This window comes from Lepidochelys kempii, chromosome 21 (genome assembly GCF_965140285.1).
Source record: "Lepidochelys kempii isolate rLepKem1 chromosome 21, rLepKem1.hap1, whole genome shotgun sequence".
Classification (NCBI taxonomy): domain Eukaryota; kingdom Metazoa; phylum Chordata; order Testudines; family Cheloniidae; genus Lepidochelys; species Lepidochelys kempii.
The window spans coordinates 3,188,914-3,208,603 of record NC_136400.1 but is presented as its reverse complement, the minus strand read 5'-3'; the positions used below and the strand labels follow the sequence as shown (position 1 = coordinate 3,208,603).

Below are 19,690 nucleotides of genomic sequence, written 5' to 3'. Positions count from 1 at the left end.
GGCTGTGCCCAACAGTCACAGAGAGCAATCATCTCTGCAAGGCAAATGGCACCAATTGGCAAGCTGAGTCTTTTTTCATTCTTTCTCCCTTGCTGAGACAGGAGAGATGACAGAGCGAAACAAAACACACACACACACAAAAAGAAAGAAAAGAAAAAAGGTTTTTTTTTTCCTAAGAACTGATTTCCAGAAGATTAGTTTGTACCTCAGCCCCATAAATATGGCAACAGATTTCAAAAGTGTCTGTCTGCAAAGTTATCTGGACATCCAAACCTCTCACTTAAGGAACCAAACCCAAACCCACAGCTGGCTTTTGTTGTCCACAACGCCAACATGTATTTTTAGAAATGCTGGTGGCTTTATCATTTCTTTGGTGACAAGCTCTTTTACACCCCCATCCTCCCAGAATAGCTTCCCAAGCAATGATTGTAATGTGATCTATTAACCTCATCCCATGGGAGGCAGGAAAAGGGTTAACTATCCCATGCGTCCATGAGAGTTGCCTGACCCAGTGCAGCCACTGGGCCTGGGCCTGGCTGAAGGAAGCTATGGAATAGCAAAGGGGACTCTCAGAAGAGTGTGTGGTGGAGAGGGTCTGAGTCCGTCTGCCCTAGGGACGAGAGCTTTCCCCTGTGAGGCCAAACCCACCCTGGAAGAGACAGACGTGTGGAATGACAGACCCTTTGGCTGCACAAAGCCATCCCTTTCTTATTTAATGGAGAATCGTGAGCTGGGAGAAGCGCTGGCTGACCCTATTGAGGGTGCATGCTTTGTGTGCTTAGCTGGTAGTGGGGGCTGCTGTGGGAGCGCCACATAAGGAGAGAGAGTGGGACCAATGTGGGCAGTTAACGGAAAGAGCAGGATGTGCTGGCCGATAAGAATTGTTCCTGTGTCGTTAGGTCTGTCAGAGTAGCTGTTGTTCACAGCAAATGGCAGCTCTAGTTTCTGCCTCTCTTCCCAGAGACTCCATGTCTCCTCCCTTTGCCTTCCAGGGGGGAAATTGTTGCAATCCCGGCCCTGTGGTCACACTCAATAACAGGAGGAAAAGGGTCCTAAAAGATGGAATGTGAGTCCATGGCACATCCCGTGTCCTTATAATAATAGCAATAAAAAACTGGCCACTGCCACCCTCCCGTGCTTTCCTGAGCACCCAGCTGAGAAACCTGTCTCACATTCTGCATGGGCCCCTAATTTGTCAGCAGATAGCTCTAGGGTTGTCATGGTTACTTGTTTCTCTGCCCCTTGTTTTTGCATTCCAGCACTGTTACATGTTCTTACTAGAATGGCTTCTAATTGTCCTGACTCAATAGCTAACGAAGCTTGTGCTTCTTATGTGGACTAAAATGAACTTGCTGCCAGATTACGGAGCCGGTGGACAATATGTAAAATTGCCTCTTTATTGTTGTTTTTGTTCAGAGTTAATGCTGAGTTAGGTCTCAGCAGCTACACTTAGATGAACAACAGGTGGCTCGAATTATCATCACGCCACAGTCTGCATAGTAAACAGAAGAGTTTTGCTTTACCATGGGAGAGCGGAAAGCTGGGTAAATATTTCCTAAGGAGCAATTTCTCCAATGAATTTAGCTTCTTCTGTTTGTGGGGTACTCACAAGCAGATGGCAATATCCCCAAACGATGATGAGTATGTATTATTTGTATCACTGTGGCACCTAGGTGTCCCAGTCATAGCACATAGGAGCTGCGCTGCGCTAGGTGCTGTACAAACATAGAACAAAAAGACAGTCCCTGCTGCATCACTGGAGCTCAGTACCAGGCTCCTCAGTGCTTTCAGCTGAGCATGTTGCTAGCGGCTCTTCTCAACAAGGCTTAGGCAGTTTCGGATTTGGTTTATTTAGACACCTCAGGTGGAGAAGACAACATTAACTAATACAAATCCTACCAATGGCGTTATGTAATTAGCCACCTGGGCAGTGCTCTCCAAGTGCAGCGCTGCATCCCTGCAGGGAGCAGAGAGGAAACCCTTTCACGTGGGTGACCAAGGAACCACCAAAGGGTGGGGGAGATTTGTAAAGGTGCTCGAAGGGTCACAGCCTACAACCCAGTAATGGGTGATAGCAGAGAAAGGGGGCATCTGTCAGGGTCTGCAACAGATGTGCAGTGCCTCATGGATGAGTGAAGAAATGATTTTAAACAGGGTCAGTGTTCAAGTATGTGCACATGGGTGGGAGATGGAGCCTTTCAGCTCTGGTTCACCTGTTTGAATCCTCCCCTCAGAGGATGGGTTAGGGACATCTAAATAATTGTCTTATGCAGTTTGGGGAAGAGAGAGCAGGAGTTTGAACTAGAGATGGCTGGAAAAGGCTACATAGGTTAAAAAAAAATCAAAGAAAATGAATCCTATGACTTTTTTGCTACTTTTTTTTTTTGGGGGGGGCAATCAGAAAAATGCTTTACTTTTTAAAACCCTCCAATAACTTTCAGTGTTCCCCCTCCCGAACTCTCCCTTACCTCCACTGAGGAGGTGGGAGGTAAAAAGGGGGAAAAACATTTCAAAAAATCAAAATGCTGATTATTTTTTGTTTTGTTTTTTATAAAAAAACCTAAAAATTTTCAAGAAAAACTTTCATTTCCTCTGGAAAGCAATTTTTTGTTGAAAAGATGTCAACCAGCTCTAGTTTTTAACCTTATTTCTTCCCCTTTTGCAATCTACCTCTTTCCTTTAAATGGTCCTTAAATAACCATTCCCTGTCCTCTAGCCTGATGGATCTGAGCAGAGCTCTGATAATGCCTCCCTTGCTTAGCCAGATTGTTTCAATGTTAGCTTCTCCTAGTCTTCTCCCTTCCATGCTCCAGAGGATGACCACTTTCACAGGGCATCCTGCCCCGAGTCAGCCAAAAGAATGAGACAACCACGTTGAAAATTTCAAACCCACTTGGCAGCAAATCACATATGCTAATGCTATCTCTATTGACAGATGTGTCAGACATCTTTCTCAGGGGTAAGATGATGCTATAAATCTAGTGTTAAATATTCTCTTCATCATCATCACTCTTCATCTTCTCTTCTGTCTGCCGTCACATTTTCCGTGCCTACAGGGATGTGCGCTGTAATGCAGGGAACAGGCTGTGTCTAAAGTGCTTCTCAAGAAGAAAATAACAAAAGCAAAACAGTCAGAAGGACATTTATTTCTGACTTTTCCTGGTGCTGCCTTGATTCCCTTTTAAACATTTCCACAGCTACTTCTTCCGTCCTTTCCACAGATTTACAGCTGCCAGTGCAAAAACATTCTCAGGTTTCAGAGTAGCAGCCGTGTTAGTCCGTATCCGCAAAAAGAACAGGAGTACTTGTGGCACCTTAGAGACTAACAAATTTATTTGAGCATAAGCTTTTGTGGGCTACAGCCCACTTCATCAGATGCACAGAATGGAACATATGGTAAGAAGATATATATATACATGCAGAGAAGGTGGAAGTTGCCATACAAACTGTAAGAGGCTAATTAATTAAGATGAGCTGTTATCAGCAGGAGAAAAAACAAGTACTCCTTTTCTTTTTGCGAATACAGACTAACACGGCTGTTACTCTGAAAAAAAACTTTTGTAGTGATAATCAAGATGGCCCATTTAGACAGTTGACAAGAAGGTGTGAGGATACTTAACATGCGGAAATAGATTGAATATGTGTAATGACCCAGCCACTCCCAGTCTCTATTCAAACCCAAGTTAATGGTATCTAGTTTGCATATTAATTCAAGCTCAGCAGTTTCTCGTTGGAGTCTGTTTTTGAAGCTTTTCTGTTGCAGAATTGCCACCCTTAAGTCTTTTACTGAGCGGCCAGAGTGGTGTAGCTCTTGCTGCCTAGAATAATCTGCCCTGTATCTCTGTTCACCGCATCGACTCCTATCTAAAAAGATATTATTTCTTCCTTTTCCCTTTATTTCCCTCTCTCTCTGTTATTAGTCGTATGATTGAATGCTTTAATTCCTCTGCCAGACAATGTGCCCATTCCACTGCTTTTCCTAATTTATACCATATACTCTTTGGTTGCATGTAATGTTCAGAACTGTAAAGCATTTTGGGATATAGTTTTATGTGAGAGCAGCTGTAGAAAATGAATTCCTGTCTCATAGTACTTCCCCTTATCTACATTTGGTGTTTGGTCCTTTGCTGGATGCTCATAATGGAACAAGAAGGCTTTCAAAGCTTCTACAACACATTTCCTGAGCTTCTAGGGTCAAAATGCTGTAAGCAAAGGCCACTGGCTAATAAATGAAACATACTGAACACACTAAACTAGAATACTCAAAAGCATATTTACCGAAGGCCTGGAATCTGTTGAAGGTTTGTGGAAGCTCTGTGGTTGCTGAAGTTTTATACTCAGATGGAAGTGGACAATTTCAGATTAGCTCGTGTGAAGTGCCGCACTAAAACCATACTAATCACTTTGAGATTATCAGCTGTTTAAATATCTTTGCTTGCTTAGCAAATCTAACCACTCTATCATAAAGACCCTTTAACACTGTTGTCCACAGAATACTTTGGCATTTGAGTATTTACACTTACACTTCTCTCTCATTGTGTGCGTGTGTGTTGAAACCCCCCAATCCCTTCAGTCAAATTTCCCCCCCTGCTATGTTGGAAAAGCTCCAGAAAACCTCCCGGGATGCAGCCTGAGCACCTGCCATCTGTGGTTTGAAGCCAAGATTTGGCACATCCAGATGTGGGAGAACTCACTTTGCCAAACTTAGAGCACCAGGGGCAGCTCTAGAGGTTTGACTGCGTTCAGCAAGCCAGCAAATGTCTGCCAACATCAGTGACATGCCCCTACTCAAAGGAATTTCTGCATGTTCTATTGTCCACAGCAATCTCCTAGCTGCACCAACGTTACCCAGAATTACTTCCAAAGTATGCCTTTTTAGCACAGGGGCAGGGCTTCAGGAGGGACAGCCCTGGAGACACACCTGGCTCAGAGTCCTGCCCACCTCAGCCGAGTTGGCTGCTCCGAAGTACCGCTGGCTGCCGGTGCCAGTGCTTCTAGGAGGATTTGGCCACCAGACGACAGCCCAACAGCAACACAGGCTGCCTGGCTGATGCTGCAAATCACACAGCTGCTGCAGGATTTTACACCCCCCGCCCCACTGCGCACACTCCCCTGTAATAGCACTGAAGAGTGAGACCCATGTTTTCTTCCACGTTGGAGTGGGACCAGAAGGAGGTTTTTTGCGAAGAGTGGGGCATACCCTCTGCAGTGAGAAGTCTGAAGAGCGGAGGGGCAAGTCATGGTATGTTTTTTTTTTATGGGCTAGTACGCCTGCCAACCAGAAAAGGCACTTCTTGAGCCCACATAGACTGGCTGGGCTGTTCAAAGGTGTGTACCATGAGAGTGGTGCCTTAGCAGCCCTGTTTGCCAGCAGTCCAGAGGAAGGCATGTGCAGTGGGGCCTGAAGTGGCTTTGTTAGAACAGAGTTGAGTCTCCTTTGTTTAAAAAGTGGAAACACTAACCAGGTTTCACATTCACCTTGCAAAACTGGCTGCAAGCCAGCTAGCCAAGGGTCCAAAACACCACGCGCTTAGTAACTGGCAAGGCAATGCCTTTTGAAAGGGAACAACAAATAAACCAACAAATGGCAAAAGTCCTTTAGATTCTTTGTGGCCGGCTGCACTGACCTTAAAAAAAAAAAAAAAAGAAGAAGACACCTTGAGTGAAAACCACATGACTCCTAGAGTTGCAGACATGAGGGCACTGACATTGTGTGACCAGGAAACTGCTGAGCTTAGCAATGCCTCTTTGCTATTGAAAGCAAGATGCGTGGTTCAGATGCAATACAAGAGCCCTGAGAAGATGGGGCTGAATGTGCTTAGTCTATGGAAGGGTTCACCGAGAGCAGATATGGCAAGTGTCTTTAACTACTTAGATAGAAAGCTTAGGACTAGTCAGTAATAAATGGGAAGAGGAAATGAGAAGAAATGGCCCTAAATTTACAAATTGAGGGTTCCATCACACAGCCCTTACTCCCTAGCATTGCCCTATTGGGTTATAAGGGCTGCAGGACCCAATCGCAGAGACCCCACAATCCATGACAGCCTGCAGAATTTCCAAGCCTGGGTCTGGTCTGGAGCAGTGCTGTCTTCAGTAGGATTTGCAGGTGCCCAGCACCTCCCAGTATCAGGCCCCAAGTTTTATACCCAGATAATTGTACAGAGCCCAGAGTTCCTGCTACTGTTTATTGCCAACACTTCATTCTCCCGGGGATATGATGCTGGAGCCAAGGGGCTTGGTACTGCCATAATTAGTTGGACTGTAATTGGAGCAGCTTGGGGAGATCTCTGTTCTCAGAAGAGAAGAGAGGAGTGTACACAAGACTTGGTACAAACAGCTTCCTCCAGACCCCCTCTCCCCCCAGCAGCTTTGCAGTTGGAAAGGGGATCTGTAGTTGTTATTTCTGTTATTACTTTGTTTGCTATGCTTGATAGAATCTTTCCAACTCAATGAGGCATCTGAGCTGGTTATTTTTAAAGCAGGACAATTTAAGTGACACAAAGGACAAGTGTCAATGTCCCCAGGAGATTAAGGAGAAATGAGGCCTCCCCCAACACTTTGAAAAACATTTTGTTTCGGAGCAGTTTGCCCGACAGAGCTAATATCGTCTGTGGGGTTTTGCTGCCTCCCTTCCTGTTTTTGTCACCACTTGTGGCATTTGTGTGAAGACAGGAGCTTTGCTGCTACTAAGGTCTCACCTGCTTTCCCCCTTGAAGCCATAAGGCTAAATTCTCTCTGAAAAATAGTTCTCTCAAGATTCTCCACCAGTCTTATAGGCTCAAGATTTCTGGATCATTCACATGAACTCTGCAAAGGCACTCAAACCTTTGGAAGTTTAACTGAATCAAACCTGCAGTCAAAAATCTTCTCTGTTTTATTCAGGTTCCTATACGTCCATCATCACTATGACATCTGTTGCATAATGTGACTAACATCTGTCACATAAGGTTTATTCTTTCTCTCTTCCTCTCCCCAAAGGGAAACTGTTCGGGGTTTGAGCATATTTAGGGGTCTCTTATTAAGAATATAAGAACATAAGAATAACCACACGGGATCAGAGCGATGGTCCATTTAGCCCAGCATCCTGTCTTCTGACAGTGGCCAATGCCAGGTGCTGCAGAGGGAACGAACAGAAGAGGGCAATTATCGAGTGACTCATCCCTTGTCCTCTACTCCCACCTTCTGGCAAACAGAGACTGGGGACGTTCAGATCATGGGGTTGCGTCCCTGACCATCCTGGCTAATAGCCACTGATGGACCTATCCTCCACGAACTTACCTAGTTCTTTTTTTGAACCAAGTTTTAGTTTTGGCCTTCACAACATCCCCTGGAGACAAGTTCCACAGGTTGACTGTGCGTCGTGTGAAGAAAGATTTCCTTTTGTTTGTCTTAAACCTCTCCGAGGAGTTACTACGGATTTACACTGGAGGGTGCTTTAGAACATTTGCAATCCTCATTCTTCCTGCCCGGAGAGCCCAGATCAGATACTTGTACCTGCCTATTCTTCTCACTGCGCCCATACCAGCATGAGTACAAACTGAACCCTTATGTGAGAGAGATGCTAATACTGATCTGAGCCGGAGAGCCACTCCACTGTCGAATCTTTTAAATATTCCAGTTCTCAGACTCAAAGGTGTTTGTGACATTCACTCAAGAGCAGCATTGTATCAATGTCAGGAAGAAGTTCTGTTCTTAAAATATCACTCAGAAATAAACATCCCCCGCCACCCCCTCAAATTTACCAAATGAAACTTGTCAGAAATGATCAATTCATCTCCCACTGAGGCTGACCCGGTCTTTGCTGCATGCCAGAGGAGAGAATTTGACAACACTGCACAATGAATTCAGATTGCCAGATCTCCTTGTAATTAATTCTCTGGTAATACAGTTTGGGGGAAGAGCAATTTATCTTTGAAGTGTTTAAACTGATAATGGGTATTTTTTTTTTTTGTCTCCTCTTTAAGGCAAAATTTTATCTGTTTGTTTTTCACAGACGTGTGTGGATTTTAATAAACATTTGCAAATATTTGCTCATGCCATTTGAACTCATCTCCGTGTTAGGCCAATACCTCCTGAGCAGCAACAACAGCTGGGATTTAGCATATGATAAAGTAGGGAAGCATAAGTGCTGTTGAATGCCTTCCCATTTCTCAACTTTCTGAAATAATACAGCTGTACCTAAAGCTCAAATTAAGCTGGAAAACTCAGGTTTAATCTCACTCTTATCCTCCTATCTGTACATCTATTTGAACATCACATTCAGCCAGATATGACATGCTCACATTATTTCTGCCTTTATTACTGCTCATTAGATGACCCAAGTCTAAGTCACGCATTCAGCTGCATTTATCTCTAGTTTTAGGAGCCTGCAAATTGAAATTCTTTTGCGCAAAACTGCAAAGGCTGGGGAAATTTGGAAGAGAATTTAAATACACGGTCTGAATATTAAGTTGTAGATTAGGGAGGGGGGAGTATCTGGCTGCTGACAGAGAGATTTTCTGTTTAATGACTCAGATGTTTTGCTGTGGCTTGTCTCCACTGGATACAGCAGAGTGGGGTGTGCCCTGATTCTCAGACTGGCTTTACATTTGTCCTAACTTTGCTGTAGTTTAGAGCAGCCTCAGGGCTGCCCTAAAATGTGTCAGTTGGTACCACTGACCTACTGAGAATAGCCAGACTGCAGTAACACTTCAGCTATGCCTACTCCTTTTAAAAGAGTTCATTAAAACAGGAGGAAACCATTTCTAGCTCCAGATTTTAAAATGTATTTATGTTCCATAACAGTTGTGCTTCCTGCAATAGACTGAAGTTCTTTTAAAGCATCTACAGTAACTGACGCACTCAAAATATTTACCATGCTGGTGACAGATGGAGAAAAGAGAGAGTGAGCCCAAGGCGTATTTAGCACGGCCGAAACCTAGGAAATGCATTTGTGGTGTTTCATGCAAAAAATGCCATCGCTTAGCTTGCTCCTTAAAGGGAACAGTGTATGACAACCCTTATGTGGATGCACAGGGCTAGCACATGTGCAAGGAGCTTTGTCCCGCCCCTCCTTGCAAGACTCCTCTGATACCAGACACACTTACACTCCCTGTACTCAGGGAAGCATTAGAATTGTTACCTGGCTGCATCCCCTAGTGGGCAAGGCCTATGCCCCACCCTTCCTTCCTTGCACTAGCCCATGTTCCAGAGAGGTCTCGCCAGGGACTATGGGGATCTAGTATGCATGCCCTGAAGGATGATGCAGACTAGACACCTTGAGGAGGAACTGTTCTATTTCGTCTTATTACTCCTCTGAGCCTGCAGGGTTCAGTACAGCTCTGCAGCCCCCCGCACTCCACTCAGTGGCTCACTTGTTCCTAAAGTGATAGTCACGTGCCTGGGGAGGGAGAGGTTCATTATTGTGTTAAATATTCTGTTATCTTACCCAGAAAATAGATTCGCTCAACTCATTTTTTTATAGCAAGCCAGATTTCCACCCTGGGCTTCTGTCTCTATTTTACACTCAGACGAAGTGGGGGCGGGAGAAGTGGGGCTGAATCTTCCATCTGTACAGCCCAGAGAGAGGAATCCTCCATCTACTATGTCCAGATCTTTCTGCTCGTGCTCAGAGTTCAGCCCCAAACCGTAGCTAGGAACCATATTGCCACACCTTGGGATCCCATGATGTATCTCCGGCAGTCTGTCTTCAGGACACGTCACCCTGCTCCCAGGGTTCTTATTCTCTTTGCTGCCAAGCCGTCTCAATCTCAGTCTCTCTTCTGCTGCATGCCTGCTGCCTCTTGACTTCACAGCTCAACCCTGCTCCCTCCCCCAGAGGTGTTTGCTAAGACATGTATTTCCAGTGCCACACGCTCTGTCTCTCCCCCATCAGGTCATCCCGCAATACGCACCAACTACAGTAAAGTGACAAGCTTGGTATGTGATCCAGGCGGCAGGGATTTAGGAGACCTGTGCCCTATTCCTGGCTCTGTCAGTGGCCTGCTGGGTGACCTTGGACAAGTCACTTCACCTCTTTGTGCTTCTGCTTTCCTGTCTGTAAAATGGGGGTAATACGGTTTATCTCCTTCATAAAGTCCTTTTGAGATCTACAGATAAAAAGAGCTATTACTATTATTAGGTGGAAAATTTAACCATTACTTATATTTGTCCTACTCCAGAAGATGGAAATCAAACCTCCGGGGGATGGTGCTGGAATCCACATGATGTTTATAGTAGCTTCTAAACTCCCATAGACAAATCCCCAGTGAGACTATCATTAGTTCATTGCTGTGTGTGTTTCTTTCTCTTTAGTATTCCTACAGTAATCAGCATGTGAGGATTACTCATGCTTCTGACTTGAGAAAACTTTACAAATCCAGCAATTTATGCAATGCCAAGGGGAATTAGAAATTCAAATCTAGGAAAAAAATTATACGCCGTGTGTGTCAATACAGCAACTCTGATAAGAGCAGCAATCAATCATGTGAGCATGAAGGTTAGCAGCATATATCCTCCTTACAAAACAGATCAACAGCCAACAAAAAAAGGGAGAAAAATGAATCCATGCAAAAATCTTCAATATGAATACTGACTGCATGGAGATGATACCATAGCAATGTGGGAGGATAGGCTTGTGGTTATGGGATGGACCTAGAACCCAGGAGATCTGTATTCAATTCTTGGTTCTGCTATAGGTGTCTTGTGTGACCATGGATGAGTCATCTGTTTAAATAGTAAGTTCTTTAGTGTAGTAACTGTCTCTCACTAAATGTACATAATGGGGCCCCAGTCTCAGTTAGGGCCTGTTGTGTTAGTTTCAGTAAAATAAGTGAGCTCAGAGACGTTGCCATAATAACAGAATATTGTGCAGTATTTGTCCAAAACAACATTTACAAAGGCATATTTCTCTTTACAATTTTTTTTTAATCACAAATGATATTGTAAATGAAGGCAATGGGAGGATGTTTTCTTTTTTAAATTAGAAATTTGAATCTGTTATAGATGTTGCTATTTAGTGATGAATGGATTGTGTTTTTAGTTGCTTAAAAGGTATCTGAGTGACCTGTAAATTCACAGTTCTGGGAAATTAATTGTTAATTGGACATGGTTTGGTTGTTCTTTATGTTGTGATTCCGAGGTCTGAAATAGAAGTCTCTACACGCAGGTGGGATGGATTGTGGATCTGTCCTCCAGGGAACCATAGTTAAATTTTCCATTAGCACATAGCATTGGGGCTGCATGATATTTAGTTATAATGCTTGTAATATGGTCCTGTTCATTACCTGTTGAAATGCATTCTTCGGACTTGGGATTCTGATGGAGCATGCTATTTGGGATGCAGTTGTTCAGTGAAGGGGATTTTGTGTTGAATTTTAAAAGAGGATTTTACTGCTGGAGAAAGCTGGAGGATTGACAGTGCTAGAGACTGAAACCCTATCAGCACAGAACAGATGCAACACCAGAGGCAGTTTTGCAAGCTCACGATACCACACTTTGCTTGTAAGAGAAGGTGGACAGTGAGTGAGTCCTGAGACAGCTGGAACTCTGGGAGATCTTAGAGACGGGAGCTTTCCATCCATGACTCCACAATATGCTTCAACGCTCATCCAGAGTAGAGGATAGGAATTGAGACTGTGATTTTCAAAAGGCACCTAATTACCTAATCCCATGGGAGCTGGGCAACCAAATCCCTTAGGAGGCTTTGAAAAGTCCAGATTTAGCCTCATATTCCATCCTTACCAGTATCAGTGCTTTCTAAATTGCTTTGGGATTCCTTGTCTATCGCAAACTCTATTCAGAATCAAATTATTTTCTACAGTCATTTCTGATTGCGAGTGAGATGCTGGAGCATATGCATGTTTTATTTATTTCTCCTACAGCTCAGTCTTGATTTTATTCATTTCCATGTGTGTTTATAAAACTTGTATTTAATAATATATTGCTCTTTGTTCATTATTGAAGGAGAAATTCAACTCATTACAGCTCTTGTTGCAATGGCTGTCACTTGGACTTATCAACAGACACTTTAGTACTTAATATCTTTGCTTCAGTCTCTTCTGTAAAAGACAAGGCGGTGCCTAGGTGCTATTTAAGCTAGTTAGAAGAAAGTCAATTACTGGATATTTGTCTCTAGAGCATAAAAAAGACCAGTCATCCCCATCACCAGTTTTTTATTTTATTTTCAGATTTGCTGCAGGGAACGTTATTTAACATTCCTACTCGGCAACAAGATTCAGCTGGACCTTTGCAGTGTCAGATACTTGAGGTTGACCTAACCCCACTGTAAACACAACTACATCAACAAAAGAATTCTTCCATCAACCCAGCTTCCACCTCTTGGAAAGGTGGGTTTACTACAGCAATGGAAAAACCTCTGCCATCACTCTGGTAAGTGTTGACACGACAATGCTACCGCAGTGGAACCTGTAGCGTAGACATACACTGAATGTAAATACTCTGTCTTGGTTACTATATTCTTACAACCTACCAGGCATAGGTCTCCCCTGCCTGGCTCTGAGTGTAATCATTTACTCCTGTGTAAAGTAGATGGAAAGGTGAGATGTAAAACACCTCTGCTCAGAATGGTAGCACTTCACACTCACTGGGAAGAGTAATGGTAAGCAATTGTGAATGGGTGGAGAGTTGCCCAGGAGACAAAGGGTGTGATTCTTCACTCACTCCTGCTAGTTTTACACCAGCATTACTCCATGGACTTTCAGTAGATACACTCCTGATTTACACCAGTGGAAGCACGTGAAGATCCAGGCTCAATTCTATGGTAAATGTGGTCCACACACTAAAAGGCTTTGAGAACCCATGGCCTAAACATTATGCCTGCTGGAATAGACTGTGCATCGGTGAGATAGATGTCATTGGCTCTTCTCTCCTCTTGGTTGTGTTGTTTTCTGAGCTGTTCCTGTGATGCTCTGCTCCAGAACAGAGACATGACTGCATCCCCCCTGCTATATTACAGACCCATCTGGTTACTGTACAGCAATCTCTGGGGTTTGAAGCTACCTTGTGGTGTCTCTTTGTTTTTGGTGTCTTTTGATCTCCTTTGAAAATTCTTGCACTCTTCCTGGTTTGATAGTAAAATTATTCCACTATTAAATATAAACTTGTGTGAGGATGGTTCTGTATCCATAACAACATTCATTCGTTGCAAGGGGCACATGCGCTCTGCTACCTACAGCACTCAGGTCTTTTTCACTGGTACGTAGGTAGGTGAGCAGCTTGATTTTACATGTGATTAAATGTCACAAAGATTTAACAGGGGGGCTATAAGGAAGCAGCACTGGAACAGTGCAGTGATCTCAGCCTTCACAGATAACAATGATGAAATCCACTTTCAGATTAATGGCCTCATTCCTCTCGAAGGACCTCCTATGAATATCAAGATTGGAACATAGTCTAACTTAATTGATTGACAAGCTGCAGGTAGATGGGTGAGGAGTTCATGAACAGGCAGATGCTCGCTTCTCCAGATGGTAACTGGAGTATATGCATAAGGCAGTTTAGGCTCTGTCTACACTATGCACCTTTTAGTGACACAGCTGTGGGCTACAGCCTTGCCACTATAAGGCGCGAAGTGTAGCTGCTTCCAGCCACAAGCAGCAGTGGCAGCTTTGTTGTCAGGAGAGCTCTCCTGCTGACAAGCGCTGTTCACACCAGCGCTTTTCGTCAGCAAAACTTTTGTCATTCGAGGGTGTGTGTGTTTTTCTCACACCCCTGAACAACAAAAGTTTTGCGGACGAAGTTCCAGTGACGACAAAGCCTTAGAGTGGTGTGGTAGTTGAGAATTTATGCAGCCTTATGCATACCTTGCTTGCTTCAATCCTTCCTATAATAAATACAATACATCGCAATTTAGAAGTTGCAAAGATGAACCAGCAGAGGCTAGACTTTTGCTGTCTTGAAATATAACCTCGTGTCCAACCAGGTGGCTGTACTGGAATTCTGGATAGGTCGATTTCCAGTCTGTGGATACTTGATTTTCTATCTTCCAGGTTGCACCACAACATAAAGCCAAGAAGCCAAAGCTCAGTATGCCGAGAGGCTTCTCAAGCCTGGGCCTGATACTATTTTCTCTAATCAAAGTTCACACAGAAACAGATTCTCAGCTGGTGTGCACTGATGGAGTGACTGGAGCTACGCTGCTTTACACCAGCCGAGAATCTGTACACTGATTTCAGCGATGTCAGATCAGAGCCTATGTCACCTAATGGAGGAGCGGGATATACATAAATACTCACCAAACTGCTATACACTAACGCTTTTCTAATCTAATCTACCGGTTCATGCATTTGTGGTATTTATATGGCAGGACTGTAGTACAGCTATACAAAGACAAGGTAGGGGAGGTAATATCTTTTATTGGGCCAACTTCTGTTGGTGAAAGAGATGAGCTTTCGAGCTTACCCAGAGCTGTTCTTCAGATCTATGTAAGCTCAAAAGCTTGTCTCTTTCACCAACAGAAGTTGGCCCAATAAAAGGTATCATCTAACCCACCTCGTCTCTCTAATATTCTGGGGCCAGCACAGCTACAACACTGGAAACGTATAGAAATACAGTGAGGCTCTGCTGTATAAGCTACTAAGCATTAAAATTTAAACCCAAAGGGATCTGCTTCTGTGAGCCCTATGCCCACATGCAGTCCCACTGAAGTCAGATCACATTGCAAGACTGGGTCCTACGTGAATTACTAGAGACTCATACCAGCCACATGATGGCTAATGCCATGTGAAACCACTGTGTGGATGGCACTTTTTACCAAATGGGCATGTGTGTGTGTGTGTGTATTTATATATATTTCATATTTATATTATGTTTTTCATCTAAATTACATTGTGTTACACTCTACATTTCAAATAACTGGTAAAATGGAGAATTTTTGTAAAATTTTAAAGGATATATATACACTGTCAAATCCATTTTGAATGTAGATGCAACACTCAGAACTAATATATGGCAGATGCATTTCATTTCTGCATGGCAGCTGTCCATTTGTTGCTATCCTATAGGTCCAGAATGCCAACATTTGTAAATTTTCCGGTCCCATCTCTGCCCCCTGAGATGCAAGATGGAGACACACCCTAGATACCTGCCTGGGGCCGAAAAAACACATCTTTCTTCTACTACCTTCCATCAAGTCCCCTAAGCACTGGATTCTTGGCAGACAACATTGCACAGAAGATAAGAAATATTTAGGCTAGATCTACACTATAAATGCTACAGTGCCGCAACTGCACAGCTGTAGTGTAGACACTTACGACAGTGTTGGAAAGGGTTTTCCATTGCTGTAGGTAAGCCATCCCCTTGAGAGGCAGTAGCAAGGTTGACAGAAGAATTCCTCCATCCACCTAACAGAGTCTAAAGTGGGACTTAAGTTGGGTTAACCACATCTCTCAGGTGTGAATTTTTCACACCCCTGAGCGACAGAGCTCGGTTGACCTAAATTTTAGGTGTATACTGGGCCTTAGTCTCTAGGAGCTATAAGAATCTGATTCTGCAATCCTGGCTCTCGTGTAAGTTGGCAGGTCCAAAATGAAGAATGCAATGCATGTGTATTAGTATATCACTAGTAAACCCCAGAAATTCCCAGGGGCTGGTGATTGTGGTCAGCATCTAATTATGTATTACATGCAGTAGCTTTTTATTTATTTATTTATTTTTTTAAAAAAGCTCGGACACGATAAGACTACAAAGGGACCGCACTGCCAAAAGGGTGAATAACTCCTGATAAAGATAAAAAATAAGGATGTACGTTTTTTATCACAGTGGAACCAGGCTGGTGTGTAATAAAGGGCAGCAATGGAAACCCCACTGCTTCATACATTTAAAACAAGATTAGATGAAAATACATTGTAGTGAACTAGATTGTGTGGGTATTGATGTGGGCAGATGAGTGTGTTTGTGTAGGTGTGAGTAAATGCACATGTGCGTAGATGTAGGTAAGGTGTGTGGGTGTACCACTGCCCTTACTAGATACAAACAGAAGTGGCAGTTGTGTCTCACATGACTTATGCACAATGATTTTGAGATTTGCCATTAGCTTAAGTGTAGCAAGTTGGGCTTTTGGAGCAGAAGGCTATGAATTCTATCCCTGCTTTTCCCATAAAGTTCCCAATGGCCACGCTGTGTGACACAGGGACAACTGTTAAATACCAATGTGACCATGTTCATTACAATATCATAACGAACAATCCTTCCCCTGTGGGGGAATGGTCTAGGTGCCCTAGCCCTGTGATTTGTGTATATCTTTTATTCTTCCCTTAATGATAGCAACTCCCATCATGATAAAATGCTCATGTTGCGTCTGTGTGGCTTGTGATACTACCAGTAAAGCAGCGTCACCGTTAATGCGGTGTGACTGTAAACTCTGCAGTCTGGCAGTGGAAGGTGCTGTCTGGGATAAATGGGACTTACCTTTTGTGCTCTTCGCTTGTCAGCTCTCTGATTCTGATGATAAATTCGGCTGAAATTGGAAACAATAACTGGGACAGGCAGAGCAATGACCAGCACTCCGCTCAGCGAGCAAATGGAGCCAAATATCTTTCCAGCAATCGTCTTGGGCACCATGTCACCATAACTAAAGGGAAACAAAGACAAAAAGAGGGCCCGCTGCTTTAGACAAAGCTAGCCATGCCAAGAGTCTGTGTAATTTCACTGAGCATGCAGATAAACTGAAAGGTCAAGCTGGACAGTAAAGTCTAATAGCCAACAATAGTGCATTGGTGCATTTCATCCCAAACAATCCTAATACTACCTCCATGGCAAAAGTATCGTTGGATTCAAAGAGAGTGTCTTGATAATAGCCAAAGTCAGGCCTTGAACAGGAGCCTTACCAAAAACTTAGAACAGCCTTCTCTTGGTCCCCAGTGAATATATAGTCAGAAACTGTAACTGGAATTTTCAAAAGGACTGGTTCATTTTAGGTCCACAACTAAAGAGAGTGGCAATCTCATGTCATGGTATCTGCATAAGATGATCACTACAGAGATCAGGAAGGCGTTTTCTCACAATGTGCAGCATTATGCTATTGGCTAGCTGCATTAAGGTTTGGATTTCGCTATTCATGTCTGTCTGAAGTACAGGTGTTGGCCAGGGCTGAAGGCAGGATGTTGGCCAGGATGGACCAGTGATCTGAATCTGTGTAGCAAATCACATGTAATGGAGGGATCTGATTTACCACCTCTTTTACACTGGTGTCATGCTACTGATGTCTGTGGAGTTACGCCTGATTTACCCCACGGTAGGTCAGAAGAGATTTAGGCCCTTTGGCTCCAATAAATGTCAGAAAAGCTATGATTTAGAGCTCTGCAAAATGACTGAAACCCAAAGCCAGGTCTGCTGCTGGGCTTATCTTACAAACTCAAAACTGAGTTTGTGTTCATTGAAGGATTCACTTAGGATTAATAAGGAAAACTTAGGTTGATTTATATATTTACATAAAATCCCAATGGATACTTCTGGTTTCACATATATTCAGAAATTTTTGATTTATTTAAACCCCAAACTCAATGAGAAATTCAGGCACGTGAACCCAACTGGAGAATGGAAAATATTGAAACAAATCTCAGAAAACTCCAACCTACGTTCTGTACAACTCTCTCTTCATTAACAATTTTATTTTGAATTTGGAATAATGCTGGTATAAGTAGAGATAAAAGAATCCCCTTAATTTTTATACCAATTGAAAATCATGTTGATTTAACTTCTTTAGATTTCACACGACAAAAACTACTGCAGAGTAAAGTGCTACTTTACTGCTGGTTTGTGTTTTTATTTTGCATATTGCAAAAGCTTTCTGCTGTATTTGATACCTAAACCCAGCACTATCTTTCTGTGGAGAAACCCTCAATGCTTTGACTTGTGGTTACTCACTATTGCAATAAGAAGCAGCATGGCTGTTATTCCCTAAGGGAACAAACTCCTGTAACTGCTCTGGACTCCGACAGGTGATTCGCTGCTCTAGCTCACTGACTGCCATATTATAGTGAAGGCAAAGCACTGTAGCGAAGGTAATTGGGATTCTGAATTTACGGTTTAGTCTGACACAATCCCCATATTGCATCACAAATGATTGGACCCTTTAATTCCAGCTGACTGCTCCATCACTCATGATTCCTCCATATCACAGCACAGCTTATCAGAATTTGGAATTCTAATGGCGTGCCAGCTACTGGCAATGCTTCAGCAACCGCCCTGCTCTCAACAGATGCAGAGGTGACCGTGGCCGGAGAAGGGTGTTAATGATCACTTGCCTCCAGAAGTGATTTCAGTGCTCTCTTCTGCAAATGACTGTCAGACAAGTCAAACTCACACCCGGAGAAATGGATTACAGTGTCTTCAGAGCAGCCAGTAAAGATTGCATTGTAGTTAGCACCCAGGTGATGTAATAGGCACATGATTAAGTCAGTTATCAACTGAACTTATTGGCATATATGAGTTGCCTTGTTAAAGCATTCATTGTGTATGTTACCATCAGAGCAAATACAAATGGCTATAAGATGGAGGAAGGAAAAACAAAAACAAACAGTAGAGCAGACATTATTAAGGCACTCAGGCATTACTGTAACTTGTTTAAATGTGTATTGCAAATGAGAACCCAGGTTACAAACCTTTTGGGCACAAGAAGTGGAATTTTCAAAAGCTCCTATGAGACTTAGGAGCACAGCTCCATTGGGACAAGGTGGAAAGGCTCTGCCTGTGTTCAGCATGTAAAGGATTCCCTGGCTCCCTGCCTAATTCTTGGCTCATCTAGGGCGGGGCTGTGATCGGAAGGGGGAAATGTAGAAAAGGGGGCCAGGAGAAGGGTGTGTTCCATCTCTGCTCTGCTTACTGAAAACTGGAAAGAAAGGTCTCTGGCTGCTGTGACCTGGTATTTTGAGTTACATTGCTCATGTTTTGGATCTTTTTGTTTTAATGCCGTGAACCCTGAGGACAGGGGCTCAAACTGACTTATGGGCTTTACCTTTTTACCATTTGCTGGCTGGCAAATCTGCCTGCCTGCTTCCACCATCCATGAGCTTTGATGGGTAAAGCTTCCTATGCAGAGCAGAGCCATAAGCAGAAATTCTATCTGGTGGGACATTCCAATATTTGAACATATTTTTCCTCCTGAACTGGGATGGAAAGCTGAAATTATTGACATTTTTTGCAGAATGAAAAGGTCCCAAAAATGTTGATTTGGAAATGTTGGAATGTTTTGTTTTCAGCATCCCAAACTGAAATGTGTGTGATAGACAATTCCCAAGCTGCTCCGCTTCTATAACTTTGGAATGCACTAAGGGAGTGGTCAGTTCTGATGGCTCCTCCTGACTGGCTAAGATTTGCATGCATCCTGTTGTGACACCCCTACCCTCTTCCCTAGACCACTTGTTTGTCCCTACGACTTTGTCCGTCTTGTCATTTAGAGTATAAACTCACTGGGACAGGGACTGCCATTTCCTGCATGTCTGTACAGTACCTAGCACATTGGGGCCCTGGTAGGTTGGCCTTTGGTTGCTACTGCAATGTAAATGACAATAAGAAGTGTGTGTACTGTGAGATGTTGTGTGAGACAGTTGCTAACAAAGGTGTATCGAAATTTGGACACTAGGAGGCAATCTCTTAAAAAAAATGCACACACAAAAAAAAAAAGGGGTGGTGGTGAGAAAACCTGGATTTGTGCTGGAAATGGCCCACCTTGATTATCATACACATTGTA

General features: G+C 43.3%; 1 protein-coding gene across 8 annotated transcripts in view; it reads right to left on the bottom strand.

The window, feature by feature from the left end:
• KCND3 (potassium voltage-gated channel subfamily D member 3) overlaps positions 1-19,690 on the bottom strand; it is a 229,692-nt gene that overhangs the window by 33,245 nt on the left and 176,757 nt on the right. For all 8 annotated transcript variants that reach the window (XR_013634877.1, XM_073320244.2, XM_073320243.2 and 5 more), the window contains one exon: positions 16,408-16,570. Coding sequence is in view for 7 of the 8 variants with exons in the window: in XM_073320244.2 (XP_073176345.1) it covers positions 16,408-16,570 (163 nt within the window). In the remaining variant the exon portion in view is untranslated. The remainder of the gene's footprint in view (positions 1-16,407; positions 16,571-19,690) is intronic.